This window comes from Myiozetetes cayanensis, unplaced genomic scaffold (genome assembly GCF_022539395.1).
Source record: "Myiozetetes cayanensis isolate MyiCay16 unplaced genomic scaffold, myiCay2020 scf16, whole genome shotgun sequence".
Taxonomy (NCBI): Eukaryota; Metazoa; Chordata; class Aves; order Passeriformes; family Tyrannidae; genus Myiozetetes; species Myiozetetes cayanensis.
In genome coordinates this window covers 16,155,981-16,178,066 of record NW_026087270.1, presented here as the reverse complement: position 1 = coordinate 16,178,066, position 22,086 = coordinate 16,155,981, and the positions used below count along the sequence as shown (strand labels likewise).

Here is a 22,086-nt window from a genome sequence, read left to right as displayed (position 1 = left end):
GTCCCACTTCTCCACCACCACGTCATCATCTCGCAGAGCGCAATGCTGATCTTTAAATAAGGACAGAGAATATTCCTCCAGGAATAACCAGCACCAGCTGTTCCTGTCCTTTGCCCAAAGGTTTGCTGGACCAGCATTTCCATCTCGTTCCAGGTGCCTGCCCTGCCCACATCAGATTGGTTGCATCTCCCCAGGCAAACAGAATTCCATCAATAAATCCACCAGCAGACTAAAATATTTACAGCACAAACACGTAAGGTAAACATTATAACTCTTGTTAATAGATAATGAGAGCAATGTGGCCGCTCTCCTGTGACACAGGCTGGTGTTCCATGCATGCAAGGGCAGCTGTTTGGGGATCTTCTCCTCCAGTTCCCACAGGTCCAACACCCACTGTGCCCAGCAACACAAAGGCTTTGGGATCTGGGAGATTCTAGAGGCTCGAGGGATCCGTCACGTGGACAATGTTTCAAGCTAACTGACCCCTTGTATCTCCTGAAAGAGATTAATTAGTGCAATGGAGTCTTCCAAAAACCCCACAAAGGTCTAAAAAAATGCCATATGAAAACAGTCAGTAGTGCACACTCCTCTCACACAGAGCAGTCCGTTTTTTCTTGCAAGTTCTTTTACAACCTTCAGTCCTTTAAAGTCTCTTATTGAAATTTATGGTGGTATCAGCTTTTCTTTGTTATCACACTATAAATATTGATCGTTTTCCAGGCAGTGACTTGAAATTTCAAATGTCCTGAAGTTTCAGCTACAAAACTGAGGCAAATCCGGTATGAAAAGGAGGCTGATATGAAGAAAAAAAAACAAGAAACAAAAACAAACACAAAAAAACCCCCACAAAAAGCCCCAAAACAAAACCACCACAACAACATCAACAAAACCCAACCAAACAACAAAAAAAGCCCCAACCCCCAAAACAAATATTTCCTTTTTAAAAAAAAAAAACCACTTTTTTTTTTTTTTTCCCCAAAGGAAACCACAGATGCCCCATCCCTGGAAATGTCCAAGGCCAGGCTGGATGGGGCTTGGAGCAACCTGGTCTAGTGGAAGGTGCCACTACCCATGGCAGGGAGGTTGGAACTAGATGGTCTTTAAGGTCCCTTGAAATCAATCTATGATTTTTTGCCTAAAAATCACAGAGGAATTTCACAGTGATAGGTGATTTTCAGGCAGCCTGTTGGAGTGCATTTGTAACAGTGTCAATAATTTACAATTTTATAAATAACTTTACATCCTCTCCTGGGGGATGTGTATGCTTTTATTGCAACACCCTCTAGGTGTTGCAGTCTGGATTAAAGATAATGAAATACTCTGCTGTCTTTCTGAAAGCCTGAGGAGCTGCACCTTGTCCTAGAATCATGGAATCACACAATCATGGAGGTTGGAAAAATCCTCCTAAGATCATCGAGTCCAACCCTTTACCCAGCACCACTGTATCCACCATTAAACTATGCCCCCAAGTGCCACATCCCCATGTTTTTATGAACACTTCCAGGGATGGTGACTCCAAAATCCCACATCTCCAAGGAAACTTCATACCTGCTTTTTTGTTGACTGTACATGGGAGCTTAATTACGACCTCTCTTCTTTCTGGGTGCCCCTCCCTAAATATAAAGGCTAAATATTTAACTTTTGACAGGGCTGAAGTTTGGATGGAGGTGCCTGGTGTCCCTTTTTCTCTAGGGCAATAAATAAATAGGTAGTGTCTAGCACACAAACATTCTCATCACCATTTGCTAATAGCTTTCCAGAAAGTTATCCTCTTGAAGAGGGTTTCAGTGTTTTCACACCAAGAACACTGCCTGCTCAGCAGCAATTCTTCACAGTCTTTGCCTCTTCTGTACAATGAAAGCTCACAAGAAACAAAACATACAAAAAAGCCTCAATAAAAACCAAACCAAAACGAAAAAGACAAAACAAACAAACAAAAGTGTCCACACTTGGTCCAGTGCAACAAAGGAAGACCTAATAGTTACGGTTTTCAGCTGCAGGAACTTTGATCTCCTGGGTTCTTCAGTGTACTTTTTTTTAGGGTAGTGGGAGGTGTAGAGCCACTCCTGGTCAGGCAAGGGCTCTTCTTTGCTAGCTGAAGGAGAAACAGAGTCTTGGCTCTTGGCTTGTCAGATCCTCAGCGAGGCTCTTGGGCACCGGGTTGTCCCACAGCCTGCAAGGACAGCAAACGTTACTGCAGGACCAAGCACAGGGAGCATGGAGCTGACGTGCCAAAAACAGCGGAGGGGCAGCCCTGGGCTCCCCCCAGATCACCTCTGCTGGTGAGACAGGAGTGAGGTATGGATATATCCCAGTGGCACAGCAGCAGCCCAGCAGCTGCCTGCCCACTGAAGGGGACTCACTGATCTAGTTGGGAGAGAGATCAAGGCTTTGAAAAGCCCTTTCTGAGGAAGTGAAGCTGGCCTAGAAAACCCTCAGCTTCCTTGGCCTGTGTCTGTGTGCCCTGCAACATCCTATTATTCCATGCCAGATAACCCAGGGCATGGGTCACACATCTGCCCTGACTTCCCTGCTGAGCCAGTAACCAACCACAGAACTCTGGGGTACCTGCTCACCTTATGGACTGAATTTCCGGGCACTTGGCAAGTTCCTCCACCAGCTTTGCGGCCCCACAGGCTCCAATGCGATTTTTCTCCAGGCTGTTTTAAAAACCAAACGAGAGTTTCAAAATCCAAACCAAGTCAGTAGTGGAAAGCAGCTGAGTAATCCCTGGCTCCCTCTCCTGTCCCAGAGGAGCTGCACAGTTACCCTTCTGCACAAGCACAGCAATGCCACACAACTCTTTAACATCGTGGCCCTGTTTATTCAAGGTGGGGGGTGTGCACACACTGCTTCCCACAATCTCCTTCTGGCAACAGGACCTGCCAGCAGATCTCTCACCCTTGGAGCGCTCTAACAGATCCCACAGCGAACTTGGTGCCAAAATTGCCAGTAAACTTCTCCTGGCTCATCCACAACCTTCCTGCTTGCACCTGTGAAACAGCCCCGTGTGTGGTTTCCCTTCGCCAGACAAACCCATCTCATTTCCCGACCCTGTGACCCACGGACTGGTATTTCCATATGTCTGAGAGATGGAAGATGTGTACCACGTGTTCCAAAGAGCCACAAAGGAAGGCTCTGTGAGCACAGCACCTGTCTGGACCATCCCAGACACTGAAGAGGAGAAAAAAGCTCGCAGGGAGCAGCTCACCTGAGGTCATTAGATGACGTGAGTCATGTTCGAGAAATACCAGTTTGTCTCTCACATCTCAAACCTTCACACCTCAGCTTCTGCTTAGAAACCCCAACCACCTTAAACAACACCAGTGCTGCTTCAGGAGCATCACCCAGGCAAGGCTGGCCCTTGGAGCATGGAGCAGGCTCAGCAGGAAGCTAAACTGCAGCAGCCTGTCTGTCTGCTGTGATTGAAGGCTCAGTGGCAGAAAAACAAGCGTTCCCCGGGCTGCTCTCAGGGCTGTACTCACTCTAACACCTTCAGCTTTTCCATCTCTGGGAGAGCACTGGCCAGCTCTTGGGCTCCTCCATCTCCAAGGGCATTCCAAGACAATCTAAGGCAGATGAGAAATCCCAGCCATGAGTCAGTGGATAAACACAAGCAGATACTGCCTACCACTAGTACCACTACTGTGATACGAGCCCCTCGTAGATTAGCCTGTTTACCAGAGCTAATCTCCATCTTATCACGCCAGGTAAACATTCCCCTGGATTATAAGCTTAATTTTCAGAAGTTTTCTCCATTTGGCCACATGTTTCCACGTGTGATAAGACACCAGGGAGTGTCACCACAGAGCCTGTGGGCTGTGGTTATCTCAGAGTCCTGCAGGCCCAGGGAATGAGATATGGAAGTGACTGCTGAGCACACAGGGTCACTCCTCCTGTGATGTAAACTACTGCAGCAGCTAAAATGCCTCCCTGACCTGCTCTTGCAGCTGCCTGTTGATTCTGAGCTCTTTTCAAAGGATGGATCAGAGGGCTCTTGAAGGATTAGGTTTTTAACTTTTTGATGTATTAACAAGTGAGGAAGTTCTTTAGATCCTTTCTTTGCTACTTGATAAGCAGCCTGGCCATTTCCCTCTCTCCTGAAAACTATAAACTAGCAGTTTTGTCCAGCACCAGCCAGTGCTTCACTCACCACCTGGGGCCTCCCCACAGAGCCAAACCCCTACCCAAGCCTGGGGAACTCCAGAATTTCCTTATGGAAATGTAGAATTTCCTTTGGCACATAGGAGCCAAAAAACCAGAAAGGCAGGACAGGATCCAGCTCCAAATTTGGGGGCCTTCCACCAAACAAGTTCACAGATTGTTCTGGGATTTCATGGGCACTGGCATATTATCCATGTCACTCAGATTTCCCAGTGGCAGAACTCACAAAAACAGAGGCAAGAACTGGACCACAAAGATGGGGAATTTGTCCTGCCTGGCAAAGCAGATGCTGAAAGACTCATGACGATGGGCAGAGTCTGAACATGAGTGTTTTCCTCCATATTCTGTTCAGTTCCTCACATTCAGCTTCCAATAACTCGCCAGTTATACCAAAAAATTTGTTAGCATTGTATTTCCTCAATTGGTAAATTACTAGTAAATTTACCACTGAAAAGAACTTAGTGGAAAGTACCAGCAAGTATTTAGCGGGATCAGAAGTGCACTGCAGTTGCAAATTGGAGCTGGCATTAACACAAGAGTGACCTGTGTGTTGAAGGGTCTCCCCATCCATCACGGGATAATCACTCACATTATCTCCTCCACGGAAGGGCACAGTCGGAAGCCGTGAGAGAGGGATTTTGAAGCATCATCAGTGATTCCACAGAACTTCAAGCTGAGAGAAAAGACAGAGGGCACAGGGTGCTGCTGTCAGAGCCCACGGGCAATAGGGCACCAGCACCATCTTTCTGTGCTCCTGCCCTGGCAGTGCTGCAAACATCAGCCACACTCACATCAGCCACACTCTGCCCTCCGCGCCCTGGTACTCACTCAACCTTCCGGAGGTGTCCCAAGCATGGCAGCCCCTTGGACAGGGCATGGATACTTTGTTCTCCAAGGTCATTTTCTGATAAACTGTAAGAGTAATGGAAAAGCTTTGAATGGAAGCAGAAAAAAAGCAGGTACAGTACAGAGAAAACCCACCACGAAAATGTAAATATGTGAACTAACAAGTCAACAACTAGAACCCAGACTAAGTGAGGACTCTGTAGACAGCAGGGATGAGCCACATCAGTACACACAGCAATTCTAAGTCAAATCACTGCCTGGTAAAATAGAAACGACAGCCCTGCTGTAACTCACAACCTCAGTCCATGCAGCAGTGAACTGCTTGCAGATCAGGGGCTAAGAAGGACAGACCTGCAGCACATCGTGTGTTGTGTGTGAAACTGGAAATAGAAAGCTATGCTGGAGTTAAAGACTGGTGTGACTTGAGAAGAAATAATGGTAAGGGAGAGTGGGAAGAAGACATGGCTCTCAAAACTCAGGAAGAGCAGTAACTGCCTCCCAGCCTTCACCAGGCTGTGCTGCCCTGCTCTCATCTACCAGCAAACACAATCCATGGCAATCTCACCCCTACACTGACATCTCTCACACCCAACTACCAACACCCCAGTTCAACTTGTTATTGAACTTGTTATTGTTATCAGATACAAGGAAGAAATTCTTCCCTGTGAGGGTGGGGAGGCCCTGGCACAGGTTGCCCAGAGAAGCTGTGGCTGCCCCATCCCTGGAAATATCCAAGACCAGGTTGGACAGGGCTTGGAGCAACCTGGTCTAGTGGAAGGTGTCCCTTGCCCATGGCAGGGGGGTTGGAATTAGATGATTATAAAAGGTCCCTTCCACCCCAAACCACTCTGTGATTCCAGGATACGTTTGGCACCATCCCAAGTGCACCTGCCGTGACCCACCTTATCTCTTCCAGCAGCTCACACCCCACCAGGGCTCTGGCCAGCTCCAGCCCTCCTGCCTGCCTGATGTTGCTGTTCTGCAAGCTAACAAAGGGAACATAAGCATTGGAGGGTTATTTTGGAACAAAGCTGTAACAAAAGCTCGCATTTCACTTGCCAAGAAGAAAACTGCTAATCTGCTGAACCAGTGCCCGGTGTCAGTGACAACCTGGGGTCCTTGTGGATTAAAGAAGGGGCTTGGAAAACAGGGAGGCAACAGTGGGGCAGTCACTGCAAACACAAAGGCTTAGGTTCCACCAGAACAAGAGGACAGCCAGAGGCATCAGAAACTAAGATACTCAAAAACAATTTTGAGGCTTATTTTACTGTATATCCACTACCTGGTTCATCTCTGAAGCTGATGCTGCAAGAGATTAAGCAAGAATAATTTATGTGACTCTTACAACAGAGTACAGTGGAGGATTTCTCAATCCTGGGACACTTAAATTACTCTCTAAACAAGAGACCAGGGCACCACCACAGCCTATACCTTTTCCCATTCCTTCTTTCAACAACACCCCATATTCCCCAGGATATCCAGCCTTCCTGGGGCAGAGGCTGACACTTACTGCAGGATCTTCAGGTTGGTCATGTGAGGCAGACAGAGGGCGAGTGTTACTGCTGTCCTGTCCCCAAAACCATTCCTTGACAGTCTGGAAGAAGCAGAAATGAAATGTTAGTGGCAGTGGAGCACAGAGCCTCATTCCTCACCCGTGTGTCACCCACACAGATGTGTGACCCCCATTCCTCACCCACATGTGCATGGGACTGTGCTGAAAGGAGTGGATGCCCATGATTCAAAGGGCACTGAGGGTGGCAGGAAGGAACAATGAGGTTTTGTGATCCTGCAGAAGTCAAACAGGGAGGTAAAAGTGACTTGCACTTTTCAGGAGCACACTGATGTCCCTCTCTGACCGAGCTGAGCTGGAGTTGAACTGAAATAGCACTTTTTCATATGTGCCCTTAGTCCCCACACTGTAATCTGAAGGTTACAGGGGCAGTTCCAGTGTTTTAAACGTAACTTTTTCTGATTTGCTATTTTTTAAATTTTATTTATTTAATAGGGCAGGACATGTATGCTCTATAAACTGGTCTGGAATGGAATACCAGTACATCTGGCTCTGTAAAGCCTCTTTCTGTCCTCCTCCCTCCAGTTTTGCAGCCACACAGATTAATGCTGATTCCTTGGGCAACACAGGCACTGCACAGCCCCTGTGCCTGTGACATTGCCCATAAAACCACAGATTCATCTCTTCCCCACTAATGCTGACTGTAGAGTTCTTGGAAATCTCTGAGAGAATCCAGTGAACAGCCAATCCCCAGAGCTCCCACACCCAGCACCACCCATTCCTTTCCTGTGCAGAGGAGAGTTTTTACCCTGCTCTCATAAGAATCAGAGGTAAAACTGATCCTGGCTTTCCTGGAGCCACATCAGATTTGGTTTCTGTGCCTTGATTTTTGCCCACCTTCCTGAAGGGACACTGGAAATGACACACTTACAGTAACTCCTCGATGTGCTTGCAATGGGCAAGAGCTTCCATCAGCTTTTCCCCTCCAGCAGGACTAGGACAGTTCCCTGAAAGGCTAAAATAAGCATGAGATTCTCAGTGACTAAATGAGAACCAGAATGTACCAGCTTAGAATGTTTCACTCTCTGCCTGGTGTGATGGGAGACTTGGGTCACTGCAATAATGGGCTACACAGCTCACTGGGAAGATGGTCTGGGGATTTCAGTGCTTTTGTCAAGTGATGAGTAACTCCTGGCCCTGCAGGTACTGAGAGGAAGGAGCACTTTTCCCTCTCCCAGACAGAAATGGGAATTTCTCCTTCTTGTTTCCAGGTTTTTAATTTCAAAACCTTACAAGGCATAACCCAGAGACGAGCCTAACAAAGAGCCTGGGTGCTCTAATTTCTGCTCCCCTGGGAAGGGGCAGTTTAAATCCTTGTCTGCAGACTGTGTCCTGGCTTTGGCAAATCCTCAATATCACCTCTGCTTCCACTAGTAACTCAAAGCAGTGTGGCAACCCTGGGGCCCCCACACTGGGAACCCTACACAGCCCAAGGAAAGGTGCTGCCTGGATAAGAGACTTGTACAATTCCCCTCAGATTTACTTTCCAGGACATAACTGAGCCAGAAAGTGGAACACTGTCTAGGAGCAGATAGCACAGGAATTCCCATACAGGTTTTCTCACCAACCATAGCCATGACCAAAACAGCTGGAACGAAACAAAGGGACTCACTCGATCTTCTTCAGGTTTTGCATTTCCAGCAGGACAGCAGCCAGATTTGTCAGGCCTGGATCTCCAATCTTGTTGTGGCTTAAACTTTAAAGAAGAGAGGCTGTGTTGTAAAGAAAAGCACAAAGCACCAGGCCAAGTATGAGATCTTAATTAATGCCTCCCATCTGCTGGATGACACCTCAGACCTGGGCAGCAGAATCAAAGAGCTGTTTGTCTTGACTGTCTCATGAAAGAATAATAGGTGTTAATTTGGTATTAAAAAATTTGCAAAGAATCATCAAAATTACTGGATCCTGTTGATGGGTGTGAAATTACTTGCTGTTATTTTCCAAACTGCTGGAGTGGAGAATGGACAGCATCTGGCAAGAGAGAGAGGGGAAAAACAGAGGAAGCCTGGGGTTGGCTCCACACTGAGATCTTTTCAGACTGGGCAAGTGCTGGGTCTGAGGCTCTCCCAGGAGAGAAGGGGCCCTGTTCTGGATCCCAGGAAAGATTTAAATCCAGAGGCTGTTTAATCCATTTTCTCTGTGACTGCAGCAGAGTGGGATAAGAACAAAACCTCCTCTTCTGAACATCGGAAGTTCTGCTTTCCTCTAGTCCAAGGTGCCTCATACATAAGTATTTTGCAACCTCCCTTGCTTTTGTTTCCACACCATGTGTAAGCACCTCGGGGTCTCTCCCTCTGTTGGCACCAGTGGTCACCTCTCTGCAAGAAAGGAGAAACTTACTTGATTTCCTCCATGTGGTGCATATTCCTCAAGGCTTCTGCGAGTCTGGAGCAGCCATCATTCCCAATACTGTTGTGGTTCAAGCTGGAAACAACACCCACAGGAAAAAAGGACGTTCAGCCCCTGTCACTCAGCCTCCCAAGCTGGGCCAGAGGCAAAACTGCAGTCCCATACTCACATGAGCCTTTTCAGAGATGGCATCTCACAGAGTCCCTGCACAAGCTGAGGAATGGCAGCACTGCTGAGTTTCATGCAGCCCAGGCTAAAGGATGAAATAACACAGGGACAAATAACTACCCTTGGGCTGTCGGTGCAGAGCAGGGCAGGACACGGGTGGGAGAGATGGGGGAGTGTATTCCAGTCCCTGTGAGTAATTTTCTATTTTGTTCTCTAATGCTATTCTAATGGACATGTCTGGATCCTGATAAAATACCAGGAGAATCCCAAAGCTCTAGAGTAAGAATCCAGTCCCTTGTGGAGCGAGGTGCCACTGTGACCACAAGGTGGCAAAGCTCTCGTGGCAGTGACACACAGTGCAGTGGCACTTCACCACAGAAGGATGCCCCACATGTAGGGGCCTGGAAAACCCACCTCTGTGTGAAGGCCTCCAGATCATCCTCCAGGATTTCTGGGATTACTGCATGGGAAAAACAGTCTCCCAGCTGGGACAAGATCCATGCAAAAACGCTACCAAAACATTTGATTTCTCTGCTGGAGTTCCCTGCCACAGACTAGTGATCTCTGTCTCACTCACTGATCACTGCAAGGAAAAAGAATTGTTGCTTCTTCCCTATTGGAAGTCCTCCACTCATCAGGAAAAGTACATCTGTCCACAGTACAGGGAAAGAGAAGCTGCTGTTTAATTAAAGCTTCTAGAAAGACCCATCAGACTCTGGACAGACTGGTAATAACACACTCACTTGAGCTCTTCAATGGCCTGGCAGTTCTGCAAGCCCATGATCACATAATCAGTTCCAGTTGTCACAACACTGCTGGAGGTCAGCCTGCAAAACAGCAAGGATCAAAGAAGCTCAGGACCACATTCCAGGCAAGGAGTGTTCAGAGCAGATTAGTGTGAGGCACAGGGCTGAGCAAATAACAAATATGTGGAAAACACCACAGCTGAGGACGTACCCAAACCTCTTCAGCTCTGGAAGAGGTAGCAAAATCCTGACTAGCATTTCTGCTTCGTCCTCATGGAGTTCCACATCAGACCATCTGCAAGGACAGAACAGCAGGTCTGGGCTGTGCCATCCACTGGTGACCAAAGGTCTGTGCTGAGCCCACAGCTAAAGCACAGCAGTGCTGGGACAGTGGGGAAGTGGCACACTGATGCTTGGCAAGGTCCCAGGGAAGCTCCCAGCCATGGTAAGAAAGGGTAGGTTATCTGGGCACAAGGGGATTTAGATGAACTCAAAGGATTCACCAGGAAGCCACCAGGTCTATGGGTCTTTTCTGTTTTCCATTCAAACACTCTAAGTAGGGAACCCAGAGAGCAGGGACTGGGAATTTGCACTGGCCTCTCCCCTGCATCACTAGGACAAGCTGCTCCCCTCCCAAAAAAATCCTTTGCAATGCCTGGCAACTCACCTCAGCTCCTGCAGCTGAGCACACCTTTCACAAACCCTTTGGTAGAAGGAACGTTGTTTGATTTCTGGCTTGTACCGACTCAATCTGCAGGAGACAAACACACATCACGACTGCTGTGGGGATCCCCTGTGGGGATCAGCAGAGCCCACTGCAGCACCTGGTGCCCCTCAGGGCCAGGATTAGGGACAGATCAGGGCTTTCAAGAGCTCTCCTGCCACATCCCATTTATGTCACAGCACGGTGGGGACAAACACAGCCCACCCCCACTGCCCAAGGTGACATCTGCTGCCTTCTTCAGCTGCACAAGGGGAAGAAGACACTAACGCTGCTCTCTCTGCACGCTCCTGCAGAAAGCCAGCATTCCAAAGTGCTGCTGCCTCCTGAGTGCTCCCAGTCCTGCAGGGAAGGTGGATTTTTTTTCCCTCATGCAGGTCCAGTGTGGGCCTGAAGGAGAGCAGCCCAGAAGGCACATGCACATGAACGAGGTTTCTTCCACACGTGTGGCACTGAGGCACTCTGAGACTGAACCCATGGAGACCAGAGCCTTAGACACCCTGAAGATATTTTTCAGTCCACACTGAGCTTCAGAACCAGCAGAAAATAATGATAAATCATTGCTTTCTGACCTGCTAAAGACTGTGTCCACCTTCTCCAGGCAGCGTGGGAACCTTACATCTAATTGGAAGAGGGGTTTATCTTTGCATATCCTGGAAAGGTAGAGATTAGAGAATATCATAAACCTGTGAGCTCTTGAGAGAGAGAAAATCAGGAGGACTGAGTGGGACAGGACTATGCTGATGCATGAATTCTAACCACCCATCTCTGAAGAGGTTTGCAGTGTTTAAACTAATTCCAAAGCCAACCTTATCTCAGCACAATTCCTCCCAAAGGAAACCAGGAACACGGCCTCCTTTCCATTAAACCTTCTGAGGTGCGTGGCCACAAACATGCTGAGCACCTCCACCCACCAGACATTTGGGTTAAACTTGCTTCAAAAGTTGGCCAGTAGCTTACAAATTCACTATAGACAGTGAATAAAGAGCAGAAGATCAAGTGCTGGCTCCCATCCCGTTTCCTTAAAAGTATGAGGCTAAAAGAAAATACCCGAAAGACCTCAGAATTTGAGGTGCTGCTTACGTGATCTCAGTGATGTTCCCACAGGCCTGGAGAGCCAGCTTGAGAAGGTCCATGACTCTTTCTTTGCATACCCAGGGCTCTTCTATGCTGCAAAGCAGGGCACAGAACATGAAGCTCTGCTTTATTCACCTGCACAGATCCATCTCTGCCTCTGTCACGTCAGCTGAGTGCTCCACACCCTCACATGCATGGAAGGGTTGCTTTGCTTAGCAGAGTAAGCACGGGGTGCAAACTGGGAGGAGGCAGAAGCAGCCCAGAGGAGAACACAAACATCACACTGGGCAGCAGTGAGGGGGATCCTGGCCCCTGTGCTCTGACACAACATGTTCTGGGAGGAGTGGAGAGTTCCTTAGCCAGGTAAACTGCGTGATGCTCTGGGCAAGGACACGGTAGGAACAGGTTCACCGGAATTATCGCCCTTCTTTGAAAGGCAGGCAGGGAGTGGTTTGCAGAGACACAGCACAGATTACAGCCAGAGCTTTGCATGATGCTTAGTAGGAATCAAGGATATAAAGCCAAATAGCAATAACTGAGAGTCAGCCATGGTAATTTCTGAGGCCAGCTGTCTTTGGAAGAAACACAGTTCACTTTTGGTTCTGGTGAAAGGAGATCTTAGATGATCAGACCAGCCTCAGATCAGCACCTAAAACAGCACAGCGACACAGTACCTGATTTTCAGAGAGCCCAGATCTTTCCTCAGGGAATGCAAAAGCCTTTCTGCAGCTTGGACTGTCACGTTGTTATTTGAGGACCTAGAACCAAGAGCTCACTTTAATGAAGAGCTCACAAAGGAGCCCAACCAAAGGGGTCCAAGCAGCCATCAACTCACGTGAACTCCGTCAGACCCGTGCACTTTTCCAGGAGCAAGAACAGCTTTTCCAAGTGCTCTGGCTGAAATTTGCACTCTGAAAGTCTGAAAGGAAAAAAAAAAAAAAGGGGAACAGCCTTAGAGTTCACCACAAAGAGTTAAGGCTTTCTGACCCAGAAATCTCAGGCATCGCAGCCTTTCCCCCACAGAGAAAGAAAGATGGCACCAACACCCTGAACACCTTTCAGGGCTTCCCCCCCCCAAAAAAAAAAGGTTGTGGCAACAGTTCAAAAGCACCTGTTGAGATGTTCTGGTAGAGCATACCTGTATGCTAATGGTGCAGCTTTTTGTGTCACCCTGTCCTGTGACAGGGACTGTAGGCACACCTACAGGTGCCCAGGTGAAGAACAGTCAGAGGGAAAGCAGAGGGAGAAAGGGATGTGGGAATCTCTGTGGCAGGAGAAAGCTCTTCCCAGAAGGTGCATCAGAGGAAATCCATTAGCTACCAGTGTAAAATATCACCATGCCAGGAGCTAGGGGCAAGAAGAGATTTCGTCTCCCTTGTCCCTAGAAAAAGGGCACCAACTCTGCCAAAGAAAACACCACAAAAAATCTGTAACATTACCTCAAAATCTTTCTTGGGTCATTTCTGCTTGTCAGCTTGAGGATTAAAGTTGCTTTGGAGCACAAACTGCACAGAGAAGAAATGAGAGTAAGATTTGGAGGGATGATTGCTATTTGTCCCAGTGGTCAGAATTTGACAATACAACCCAGCACAACAGTGACAGAGTTACCTGGCCCAGCTCACCTCTCCCTACAATAAACCAGCCCAGGGAAATGCTTCAGTGAGGCCTCACTAATGCTTAAATTGGCATAAGGCAGCACTGGTGTTTGGAGAAGCAATCCTGACCTGTCCTGCTTTTGTCTGCCTCCTCCTGTCCCTGCACTCTCTGCCAAGCTCTGGGCAGAGGGAAAACAGGAGACTGATCAGCTTTAAAATAGTCCAGCCCAAAGACTCAGCAATCCCATTTAACTGCAGGAATCAGTGGAAGTGCTCCTGGTTCAAACTGGCTCAGGACCAAGTGGTGCCATGAACATAAACACTGATAAGGTCAGATGTGCAGAACTCCCAGCCCTGTGCCTGGAATCTGTGAGAAAAGCACATCATGCCAGTGCAACAGCTCCAGAGCCCATGGGCTATTTTTGCCTGAGAGGAAAGGAGGTAAAGATGCAAATCCAAGTAAAGAACGCTGCAAATTTCTTACCATAAACTCTGAAATCTCAGCATACCGAAGTGAATTTTAGAAAGCAAATGCTGACTCCTGCCCTGAAGAGGTTCATTAACAGATACATGCATGACAATTGGTACAGCTGTGGGTCTGTGCACAAAAATGATGTGGTCCTGTGCCAAAACAGTTCTGCTTGGCCTTTATGTTTTGCCATTAGAAATGGACATAAACAAAAGCTTTGCATGCACTTGCACATAAGGTAGATGAAAACCTGTCACTCGTCATGATTGCCTGAAGATCACAAACTTTCAATAATTAAGAGAAAAAGCAGCAAGGAAGAATCAGAAACTAGTGAAGAGAAACACTCACCTGACTTGAACTTCAGTGGTGTTTCCAGATGTGACGAAGGCATTTATGAGATGCAGAACTCCATCCTGAGAAATCCTGTTATGGCTGAGACTGCACAGAAGAGAAGGAAAGATTTTTAGGTGGCAGAACTCAGGGCTGTCCCCAGGGCATAGTGGAAAAAATTCGAGCTGGCACTGAAGGCAGAGCAGTTTGTGGGGTGCTGAGCCCCTTTGGCTGTGCTCGATGCACCGACCCCCAAGACACACCAAGACACACCACTGATGACTTGGAGGACACAGTAACTGTTTGCCTCTTACACTAAACTACACAATTGCTACCCCACCAAAAAAGGGAAGGGGAGATGCTGGAGTAGGGCACAGCTCAGCTCACAGAACCTCTGGGTCTGGAGTTACTCAAAGAGGACAACATAAACTGAAAAGTGATGAACTGAAAACTCAGGGGACTGGGTCAACTTCTGTCACACCACCCCGCTCTGGTCCCTGTTGCCTCCTGCTGACACTAATAAAAAGACTTTTGGAGTCACCCTGGCCTCACTCAGACCTTTCCTCCTAAGGCAGGAGAGGGCAAGTAGCACGACAAGCAGCTTTGTGAGGGGTCCCACAAACACCTTTCTGCTGAGGGCACCTCAGATTCACAGCGTGTTTTCTTACTTGAGGGAACAGGTAATGGGCACTCGATGCAAGTGGTCCAAAAGGCACCTCAGGCCTTCATCTCCCAGCTGATTCCTGGAGAGACTGAAAGCAGAAGAACAATGTGGCCAACCAAAACTCAGCCTTTGGAACAGGTTGCCCAGAGAGGTGGGGGACGCCCCACCCCTGGAAATATTCAAGGCCTGGTTGGACAGAGCTCTGAGCAACCTGATTTAGGTGAAGATGTCCCTGCTCGTGACAGGGGGTTAGACTAGATGGCCCATGGCTGGACCGTGCCAACCCCAGGTTGGCTCAAGGTCATGGAAACACCCCAAGCCCCACTTACTCCACCTCTGCCAGCCACCCGTGCTGCTCCAGGACGCTGCAGAGCTCATCGACCTGCCCTTCCCCGATGGCACAGCCTGTCAGCCTGCGTGTCACACAGCAAGAGAGTCAAAGCACGGCCAGCAACCAGGCTCAGCCTGAGCACTGCGAGCTGCACCAGTCTCTGTGCAGCATTCACAGGGTTTTTTGCCATCTCCTTGGTGCTGACAGGTTACAGTCTCCTTTCCAGGGAACCATCCGTCCCAGAGAGGTCACAGACACATGTCACACACACATCACACAGATGTTCATGGGGGGATTATCACCCACAACTTGAGGCACACATTTGGGAAATGCAGTGACTAGCACTGAGTTCAGGTGCTTGTGATGATCGTGAGGAGTCCAGTCCAGTGGCCACTCAAGAAAGGCACTGGCCTCTGCCATCTCAATGCATCTGAATGGTTTGGGGTTGCACTTAGGCACATGAACTGAGCCCCAGAGCTTCAGTTACTAGCCCAAGCTCCTTGGCTTCTCAAAACAAGAGGAAATTTGCCTCCCTGCACTATTGCTTCTAACCCAATCACAAGTGAACTACAGTAAGTGTTGTATGCCAGTACCTGCAGGATGTCTTCTGCCTTTGCATGCTTGCTCCTAAATGCAAAAAGGCCTTTTCACTTGACCTGAAGCAGACACAAAAGACAGCCCTTCAGCAGTGCTCTTCGAAGATGACAAGCTTTGTGGTCACTTCAGAGTTGAGCTGCTGGGCTCCAAAAACTGTGAGGGTCTTACCGGATGTCCACCATTCTGATCCGCTCACAGAGGTTGATGGAGTTGAGGAGTGAAACAGCACAACGTGGGGACAATGTGTTTTGCCTAATACTGAAAAGGAAGAGAAAGAAAAAACAGTGAAATCAGGTCCCAAGAAGGAGGGCTCCAACACACACTGCCCAATTTCCCCATTGTTTATTTCAGGATGCAAAAGGCTGGACCCATCCCGTTTAATTCAGGATCAGTGAGCAAGGATCTGAAGTTCTGAGCACTGGCACTGAGCATTCCTTAAAGTAAAGAAGAATCTTTTTAGTCCCCTGTGACTAAAAAGGGAGTACAGACCAAGGGCTTACACTGAACAACTCCTCTTTGGGGCTACTGGAACAGAGATACCCCCAGACTGGAAGCAATCTCCTGATGGGGCAAATTCAGCTCTCAAGACGCTGCAGCTCCTCCGTGCTACATCTTGTAAAAGATGGCCAAGCCCCTTCTGGGCTTTTTGTCCACATGGTGGAGTGCCCTAGCCCCTGATAGCACTTCTCTGGCCTAAATTCCCAGCCTGAATGGCCAATAAGCTGCCAGAAAACACCTTTGGTGTCAAGTGTGGCAGGATGTCAGATCCACACAGGGGCAGAGCTGGGAGATGCTGACCCCACAAACAAGTGCTGTGCTGTCACCACGTGTCAACCAACAGTTCCTACACCTGTTATGGATGCTGGAGGTCGTGTTCCATTGGACCTGCTAAGGGAGGGTTATATGGTGTGCTGTGCCTAGGGCAGATACCTCTCCTCCTGTCCTTTTCCCCCCTGCTAAATGTCATTAAAGAAAAAATGTTCTGTGCTGCTTTGCTTCTGGAAAAAAAAAGGACAGGAATGGGTTTGAAAGCATTTCTGCTTTTCCTTTGCCTAGTTTGTTCATCTGCAATTACTGATTAGTGCCTCTAAGACATGCAGTGGTACTAACACTTTCCAAACCAATGTTTCGTGGCAGCAGCCAAAGCAAGGACCCCAAACATTACCTCAGCAGTGTCAGATGAGGGAGGGATGGCAGGAAGCTCAGTAACGTCTCAACGCTCTGGTCACTCAAGGAATTTCCAGACAGACTGTGGAACGTGGAAGGAAACAAAATGCAAGAGAAACTGGGACAACCTGTAAGCATTTCTATAACATTTATACAGACTGATTGCCACCCTGAACAGAATCGACTCTGTATCTGCAGGTTGGGGAGACAGACAGACAGACAGACAGGATGCTGAGTGCACACCACTTACTCAATTTCTGTCAGCTGGGGACACTGAGCCAGTATCTGGCACAGCCTGGTCATGTCCTCTGGACCCAATCTGCAGTCTCTGAGACTGAAGGAAACAAGCAGAGCACTCAGGAGCTGAACATTTCCCATGACCATGGTATGGTAACACTCCCTTCCTATCCCAGAGCCTCACATCCTGGGACAAAGGCCCATAGCAAGCCTCTCTCTTTCACCACATGTATTTTGCTACCCACAATCTAGGACTGAGAAGTCAAAAATCTGCAAGAACCAGATGATTTTATCTACTCTGAGCTGATTCAAAAGAGCCAGTCCACTGAAATAACACATCACTTTGGGTGTTGCCTCCCTAGAGCCACATCACTGGTACTTAAATTGTCCCAGGAGACTGGACAGCAACTTTCCCTGCTCAGCACTGTCTCAGCTGTCCCAGAGAAAGGCTGGAAATGGTGCCTCCAATGTCCTTCTCCAAGAAGGAATTCACAGAAACCTTTTTAGGGTGACAAACTGGCAGGTCTCCAGGGGATGAATGTAGTAGCCAGCCAGTATCTCATTATTTATGGGTAGAAGCTCCCTCTGCAGGAAATCAAGACAATCCCCTCAAACCTAGCCAAGGAAAAGATGAACTATTTATTTTCCTCCCTGAGGAGACACAGCTGGAGGGGTGGGTCTGTGCCACCCACTAAAGATACACTGAAGATACCTGCACTGAAGGTACAGATCCCTCCAGCCATCTCTCCCTGGACTCCTGAGTGACAAAAAGAAGCCATACCAAAAGCATCGTCCTTTTGCTTCGTGCTTGGGATGTGCCAGGAAACCACTTCTCCATCTGCTGCTACTTCTGGGGAAAGAACAATTCAGCCCATGAGTTGTCCTCATGTCAGTGCCTGTGTGGAGCTGAGTCCCCAGGAACAGGGTGAGGTGGTGGCAGTGACCTCACACTCTGATCTGCCTCTTCTCACCATGTACCAGAACTAGGTTTACTCATCCCCACAAGGAAAAGGGCCTCATTATCCCTCTCCTCCAGACTACACAGAGTTCTGCACCCACTCCGCTGAGTGGCATTTGCTCTGTCCTTGCCTGGCAGGGAGATGACTGCAGCCTGGATCAGCAGCTGGACACTGCTGGCCTCAAGCTGCTTTCAGTCCATCAGCCATGAAACAGCTCATCCTGCTCCCCCCACCCTGAGTGGGGTGTGGAGCCCAGTGAGCTTTTAATTGGCAAGCCTCAGGGACTCACACAGCACCATCTATTAAGATTTCACAAGGAGGAGTTTGAAAGCCTTACTTGAGTGGGTATGATTTTACCTGACTCTTTCCCAAAAGGTTAGATGAACCACCTGCACGTGTCCTAAGCTGCAACCAGAAAAGAACACAATTAGCATGGAGTTTGGCGACACGTGCTCCTCTACCACTCCTCAAAAACCACAGCTTGAGGTTTTGAATTGAAAAAAATAAAAAAAAAAATTAGGAATAGTACTCCTGGTCATACCTGAGGTTCATTGTTTTAATGTGTTCCAGTGTAGATAAGGACTGAGCTAAGAAAAACACAGAGTCCAGGGAGATCTGGTTGTCATTAAACCTACAGGAAGAAGAGGTGAAATCAGCTGCTGCAAGCAAAATACTGGCAATTTATACCAGACCACACGATGATGTTGATCCTTGCCCAGCTCTCTCAGACTGCTTCTTTGCCACCTTCTGCCTGTTTCCAGCTGTGGTTCTGCAAACACAACTCGCTCCAGTGTTTTTTAAATTCATCCCTCACTTTTAGAGTTCAGAGAATCACAGAATAACTGAGGTTGGAATGGACCTCTAGAGCTGATCTAATCAAGCTCTCCTGCTCAGAGGAGGGTTAGACCAGAGCAGGCTGCTCAGGATATTGTACAGCTGGGCTTCCAACACCTCCAAAGATGGAGAATCCACAGTCCCTCGGGGCAACTTGTTCTGGTGAGACTGTTAGGAACTGGAGCAGTTCTGGCTTGAGAACAGTTCAATTAATCAAACAGGAGCAAGAAATATTTTTTTTAATAAAGTAGAATGGTGCTACACTCCTTAAGCCACAGTCCTGTATAGTGCCTTAGCAGTGGGTGAAATGCCCCAGGTAAACATGTGCCACCACTGCAGATGAATTCAGACTCCACCACTGGAGGTGGAGCTCCCCATCTGGAGCTCCCCAGCATTTCTCTTCCAAAGCTGTTCCCCTCAGGAGAGGAAGGACTGCTCCCCCTCCCAGGGAGGAACCAGGAGAGGAAAAATTCAGTGACCTGCAGAAGACCTCAGGCTGTTTTAGCAAGCAGGTGCTACACGTCACACAGAACCACCTGTCCCCTTCACGGAGGGCTGAGCAGAGAGACTCTCAGGCACTGATCTCAACCAAGCTTCCAGTGGAGTCAATCTGTTCTGCACTAGAGCTGGGGACAGACCAGGCAGCACAGAATGTCACTGTAGCTGATCCCAAAGAGCCCTTTCCAAAGATGGACCTTGCTTCCACAACCAACACTTCCACAAAACCCAGTCCATGACTGAGGAGAAAAAGGAGCTACTCACTTGAGAGAACTTAACATTTTCATGTTCGGGAGGCACTGAAAGAGCTGCAACAGTCCCTCATCTCCCAGACAGTTATTTGACAGGCTAGGATTTAAAAAAAGGCATTTAATTTTCATAGGGAAAAAAACCCCCACAATAGGCACCATCAGCTCTTAGTTCAGGATACAGGCACCTAAAGCATTTATGTCTCTACCACACTCTCTATACAACACTGCAGAACAGACAAGTGGCATTTTCTCAGCATCCCAAAAAGCTGCAGATAAAGACCATCAGAGTTAAGAAGGACTCACTCCAGCTCAGAGATGTGGCTACATTCCTTCAGGACTGCACACAGATTCTTCAGGTCACTGCCTTTAAAGCTGCTGTCTGTCAGCCTGGGGGAAAAGAGAGATCAGTCGACCAGTTCTGCAGGATTGCAGACAAAACTGTAAGCTTCACTCCTTCAGAAAATAAGAGAATAAAGGAGATAATAATGAAAATAAAAAATCTCCTTCAAATAGCTCAGTGTTCACTGGCTCCTGCAGAGCCCCTGGGTGAGCAGCCACCCCCTGCCTGGTGCTGCAGGTCCCAGGTGGGCACCAGGACATGGCCCTTGCTGGGGGCTCCAGCCAATCCCCCTACCCAGGGCACAACCTGCAGCTCACACGGCAGCTGCACCCAGAGCCACTTGCACCGAGGAGATTCCTCAGCATTTTCCAGTTCTCCTGTGATTCACCATTCAGAGATGCAGTTTACATCAGCTGTGGGATCCTGAGATAGGACATGCATGAAATATGATGAGAACTTGCAGGGTACCTTATTTTCTGGGGAGTGGTGGGTGTCTGGTTTTCCTCTCGGTATTTTTGGTCATCAGCAGAGAGCACAGCCTCTCCCCTAAGAGAGCACAAAACCAGAGAAAGGTAAAACATTTATGCTTTAGGAATTTGGCATAACCCTGGGGCTGCCCTGGCTCTAGCCCACACCCATATCTTGCCAATAGCAAGCTCTCCTTTTCTAACCAAATATTTGAGCAAGCAGGCAGTGGGGAAGAAGGGGATTTCTGCCTAAGCTACAGTTTGATGGAAAATTCAGGTGTTGCCTAAACATGTTTAGTGAGGAGTCCACATCTGTGCAAAAACCTGACTATTCATAACTAAATGGAACTGGCTAAACTAATTAACTAAACTGTAACTAAAGGGGATGTAAAAACAAAAGGAGGTGCTGTGATGACACCATTTGTGCACTCCCACTCTACCTTAGAGGAAGGGAAGAAAACTCACTGTCTTCTGTAAACCTCAGCACTGCAGTCTTATGATGAAGGCTGTGAAAAAGAGGAGTCAATCAATGTCACATTTTGGTTATTTTACAGAACTTTTTGTTTTAAGAATGTTTGAGTTTTGTTCTGCAAAACTCTTTGGTGACGCCAATCACTTAAGACGCTCCAAAAGCAAGCAAAGAATAATCTCCATCAGCTTAAAATAGTGGTTGGGTTAAACTATGCGATATCAGATAGTCCAGTTCCTCTGAATCATTAGAGAAAGTGCAGATAAAATTGTTATCCTTGAGCTCCAGTGGGTTTCCAAGTGAAAGTAATAACAGAGAACTTCCAGCTCTGCTCCAGGAGGTGTCACCAGTTCCCAGGCTCCACAGAGATCCTGTCTCCAAAACTTCCCAAGGCAGAGTGCAGGGAAGTATCTAAAACCACCCCCACTCATGAAGGGACACACATTTCTGTACCCTCTCAAATTCTGGCCAGTGGCTCCAATAAAATCAGTTTACAGCAATGCATCAACAAGTGCCAGGGTAAGTAACCACCCTGGGACAGGTTCTTCACCTGCCCCACTTCGGAGGTGACTCAACAAAAACCTCAGACTTGTATATTGGGATTAACTCCAGGAATGATTCAAGACCTACATACCTGACTTGTACCTCCATCGCCTTCTGGCAGGTATTTACTGACTTCAGCAGGCTGCAAATGCCGGTGACAGAGAGGCGGTTTTGACTGAGACTAAGAAAGGGTAAAAAGGGCAATTAGCTGGTCTCTGAAATCACAGAGTTCCTAGTAGAAGCAGCCAGCAGTGTGCTGCATGACTAAACCCATCTCCCTTCAGAAGTGGCGTGGTGGAAAACACACAGGATCACTGCTCCTCAGGAAGGGGTTTTAATGGAAGAGCACTTGAGCACTTTGGATGCATTCAGACCAGTTTCCATGTGTGACACTAAGCAAGTGACCATCTTCAGCCTGGATAATCCCTTGGGCTGAGTCTCACCCTGCCTCAAGAAGCTGCTGCTGTAGAGCTGCTCTGGGTGAGCCTTTTGCCTCCTCCATCTGTGCTCAGCATCCCTGTACAGTGCTTGCCAGGTTCAAGGAAAGAGAGCAAGTTGGTTTTGTACAAGGCAACACTTACTCCAGCTGCTTTGAAATGGATATCCGAGGGAGACTTTCCAGCAGGAAACAGCAGCCTTCATCTCCAAGCTTGTTACCTGATAAACTGAAGTGTTTTCCAGTTAGTGGGGACTG

The 22,086-nt window shown here is 48.1% G+C and overlaps 1 protein-coding gene across 1 annotated transcript in view; it reads right to left on the bottom strand.

Moving 5' to 3' along the window:
- Positions 1–980: 980 nt before the first annotated feature.
- NLRC5 (NLR family CARD domain containing 5) overlaps positions 981–22,086 on the bottom strand; it is a 32,722-nt gene continuing 11,616 nt past the window's right edge. The window contains exons 13-48 of the mRNA XM_050311204.1: positions 21,974–22,057; positions 21,484–21,573; positions 20,821–20,886; positions 20,382–20,459; positions 19,877–19,960; positions 19,587–19,670; positions 18,532–18,621; positions 18,348–18,395; positions 18,137–18,142; positions 17,813–17,881; positions 17,045–17,128; positions 16,793–16,876; positions 15,796–15,885; positions 15,624–15,686; positions 15,029–15,112; positions 14,704–14,787; positions 14,054–14,143; positions 13,081–13,146; positions 12,477–12,560; positions 12,316–12,399; positions 11,648–11,734; positions 11,137–11,217; positions 10,511–10,594; positions 10,055–10,138; positions 9,841–9,924; positions 9,099–9,182; positions 8,921–9,004; positions 8,193–8,276; positions 7,452–7,535; positions 6,521–6,604; positions 5,913–5,996; positions 4,993–5,076; positions 4,754–4,837; positions 3,486–3,569; positions 2,577–2,660; positions 981–2,173 (exon numbers count right to left, since the gene is read on the bottom strand). Coding sequence (XP_050167161.1) covers positions 2,092–2,173; positions 2,577–2,660; positions 3,486–3,569; positions 4,754–4,837; positions 4,993–5,076; positions 5,913–5,996; positions 6,521–6,604; positions 7,452–7,535; positions 8,193–8,276; positions 8,921–9,004; positions 9,099–9,182; positions 9,841–9,924; positions 10,055–10,138; positions 10,511–10,594; positions 11,137–11,217; positions 11,648–11,734; positions 12,316–12,399; positions 12,477–12,560; positions 13,081–13,146; positions 14,054–14,143; positions 14,704–14,787; positions 15,029–15,112; positions 15,624–15,686; positions 15,796–15,885; positions 16,793–16,876; positions 17,045–17,128; positions 17,813–17,881; positions 18,137–18,142; positions 18,348–18,395; positions 18,532–18,621; positions 19,587–19,670; positions 19,877–19,960; positions 20,382–20,459; positions 20,821–20,886; positions 21,484–21,573; positions 21,974–22,057 — 2,854 coding nt within the window. The 3' untranslated portion in view covers positions 981–2,091. The remainder of the gene's footprint in view (positions 2,174–2,576; positions 2,661–3,485; positions 3,570–4,753; positions 4,838–4,992; positions 5,077–5,912; positions 5,997–6,520; positions 6,605–7,451; positions 7,536–8,192; positions 8,277–8,920; positions 9,005–9,098; positions 9,183–9,840; positions 9,925–10,054; positions 10,139–10,510; positions 10,595–11,136; positions 11,218–11,647; positions 11,735–12,315; positions 12,400–12,476; positions 12,561–13,080; positions 13,147–14,053; positions 14,144–14,703; positions 14,788–15,028; positions 15,113–15,623; positions 15,687–15,795; positions 15,886–16,792; positions 16,877–17,044; positions 17,129–17,812; positions 17,882–18,136; positions 18,143–18,347; positions 18,396–18,531; positions 18,622–19,586; positions 19,671–19,876; positions 19,961–20,381; positions 20,460–20,820; positions 20,887–21,483; positions 21,574–21,973; positions 22,058–22,086) is intronic.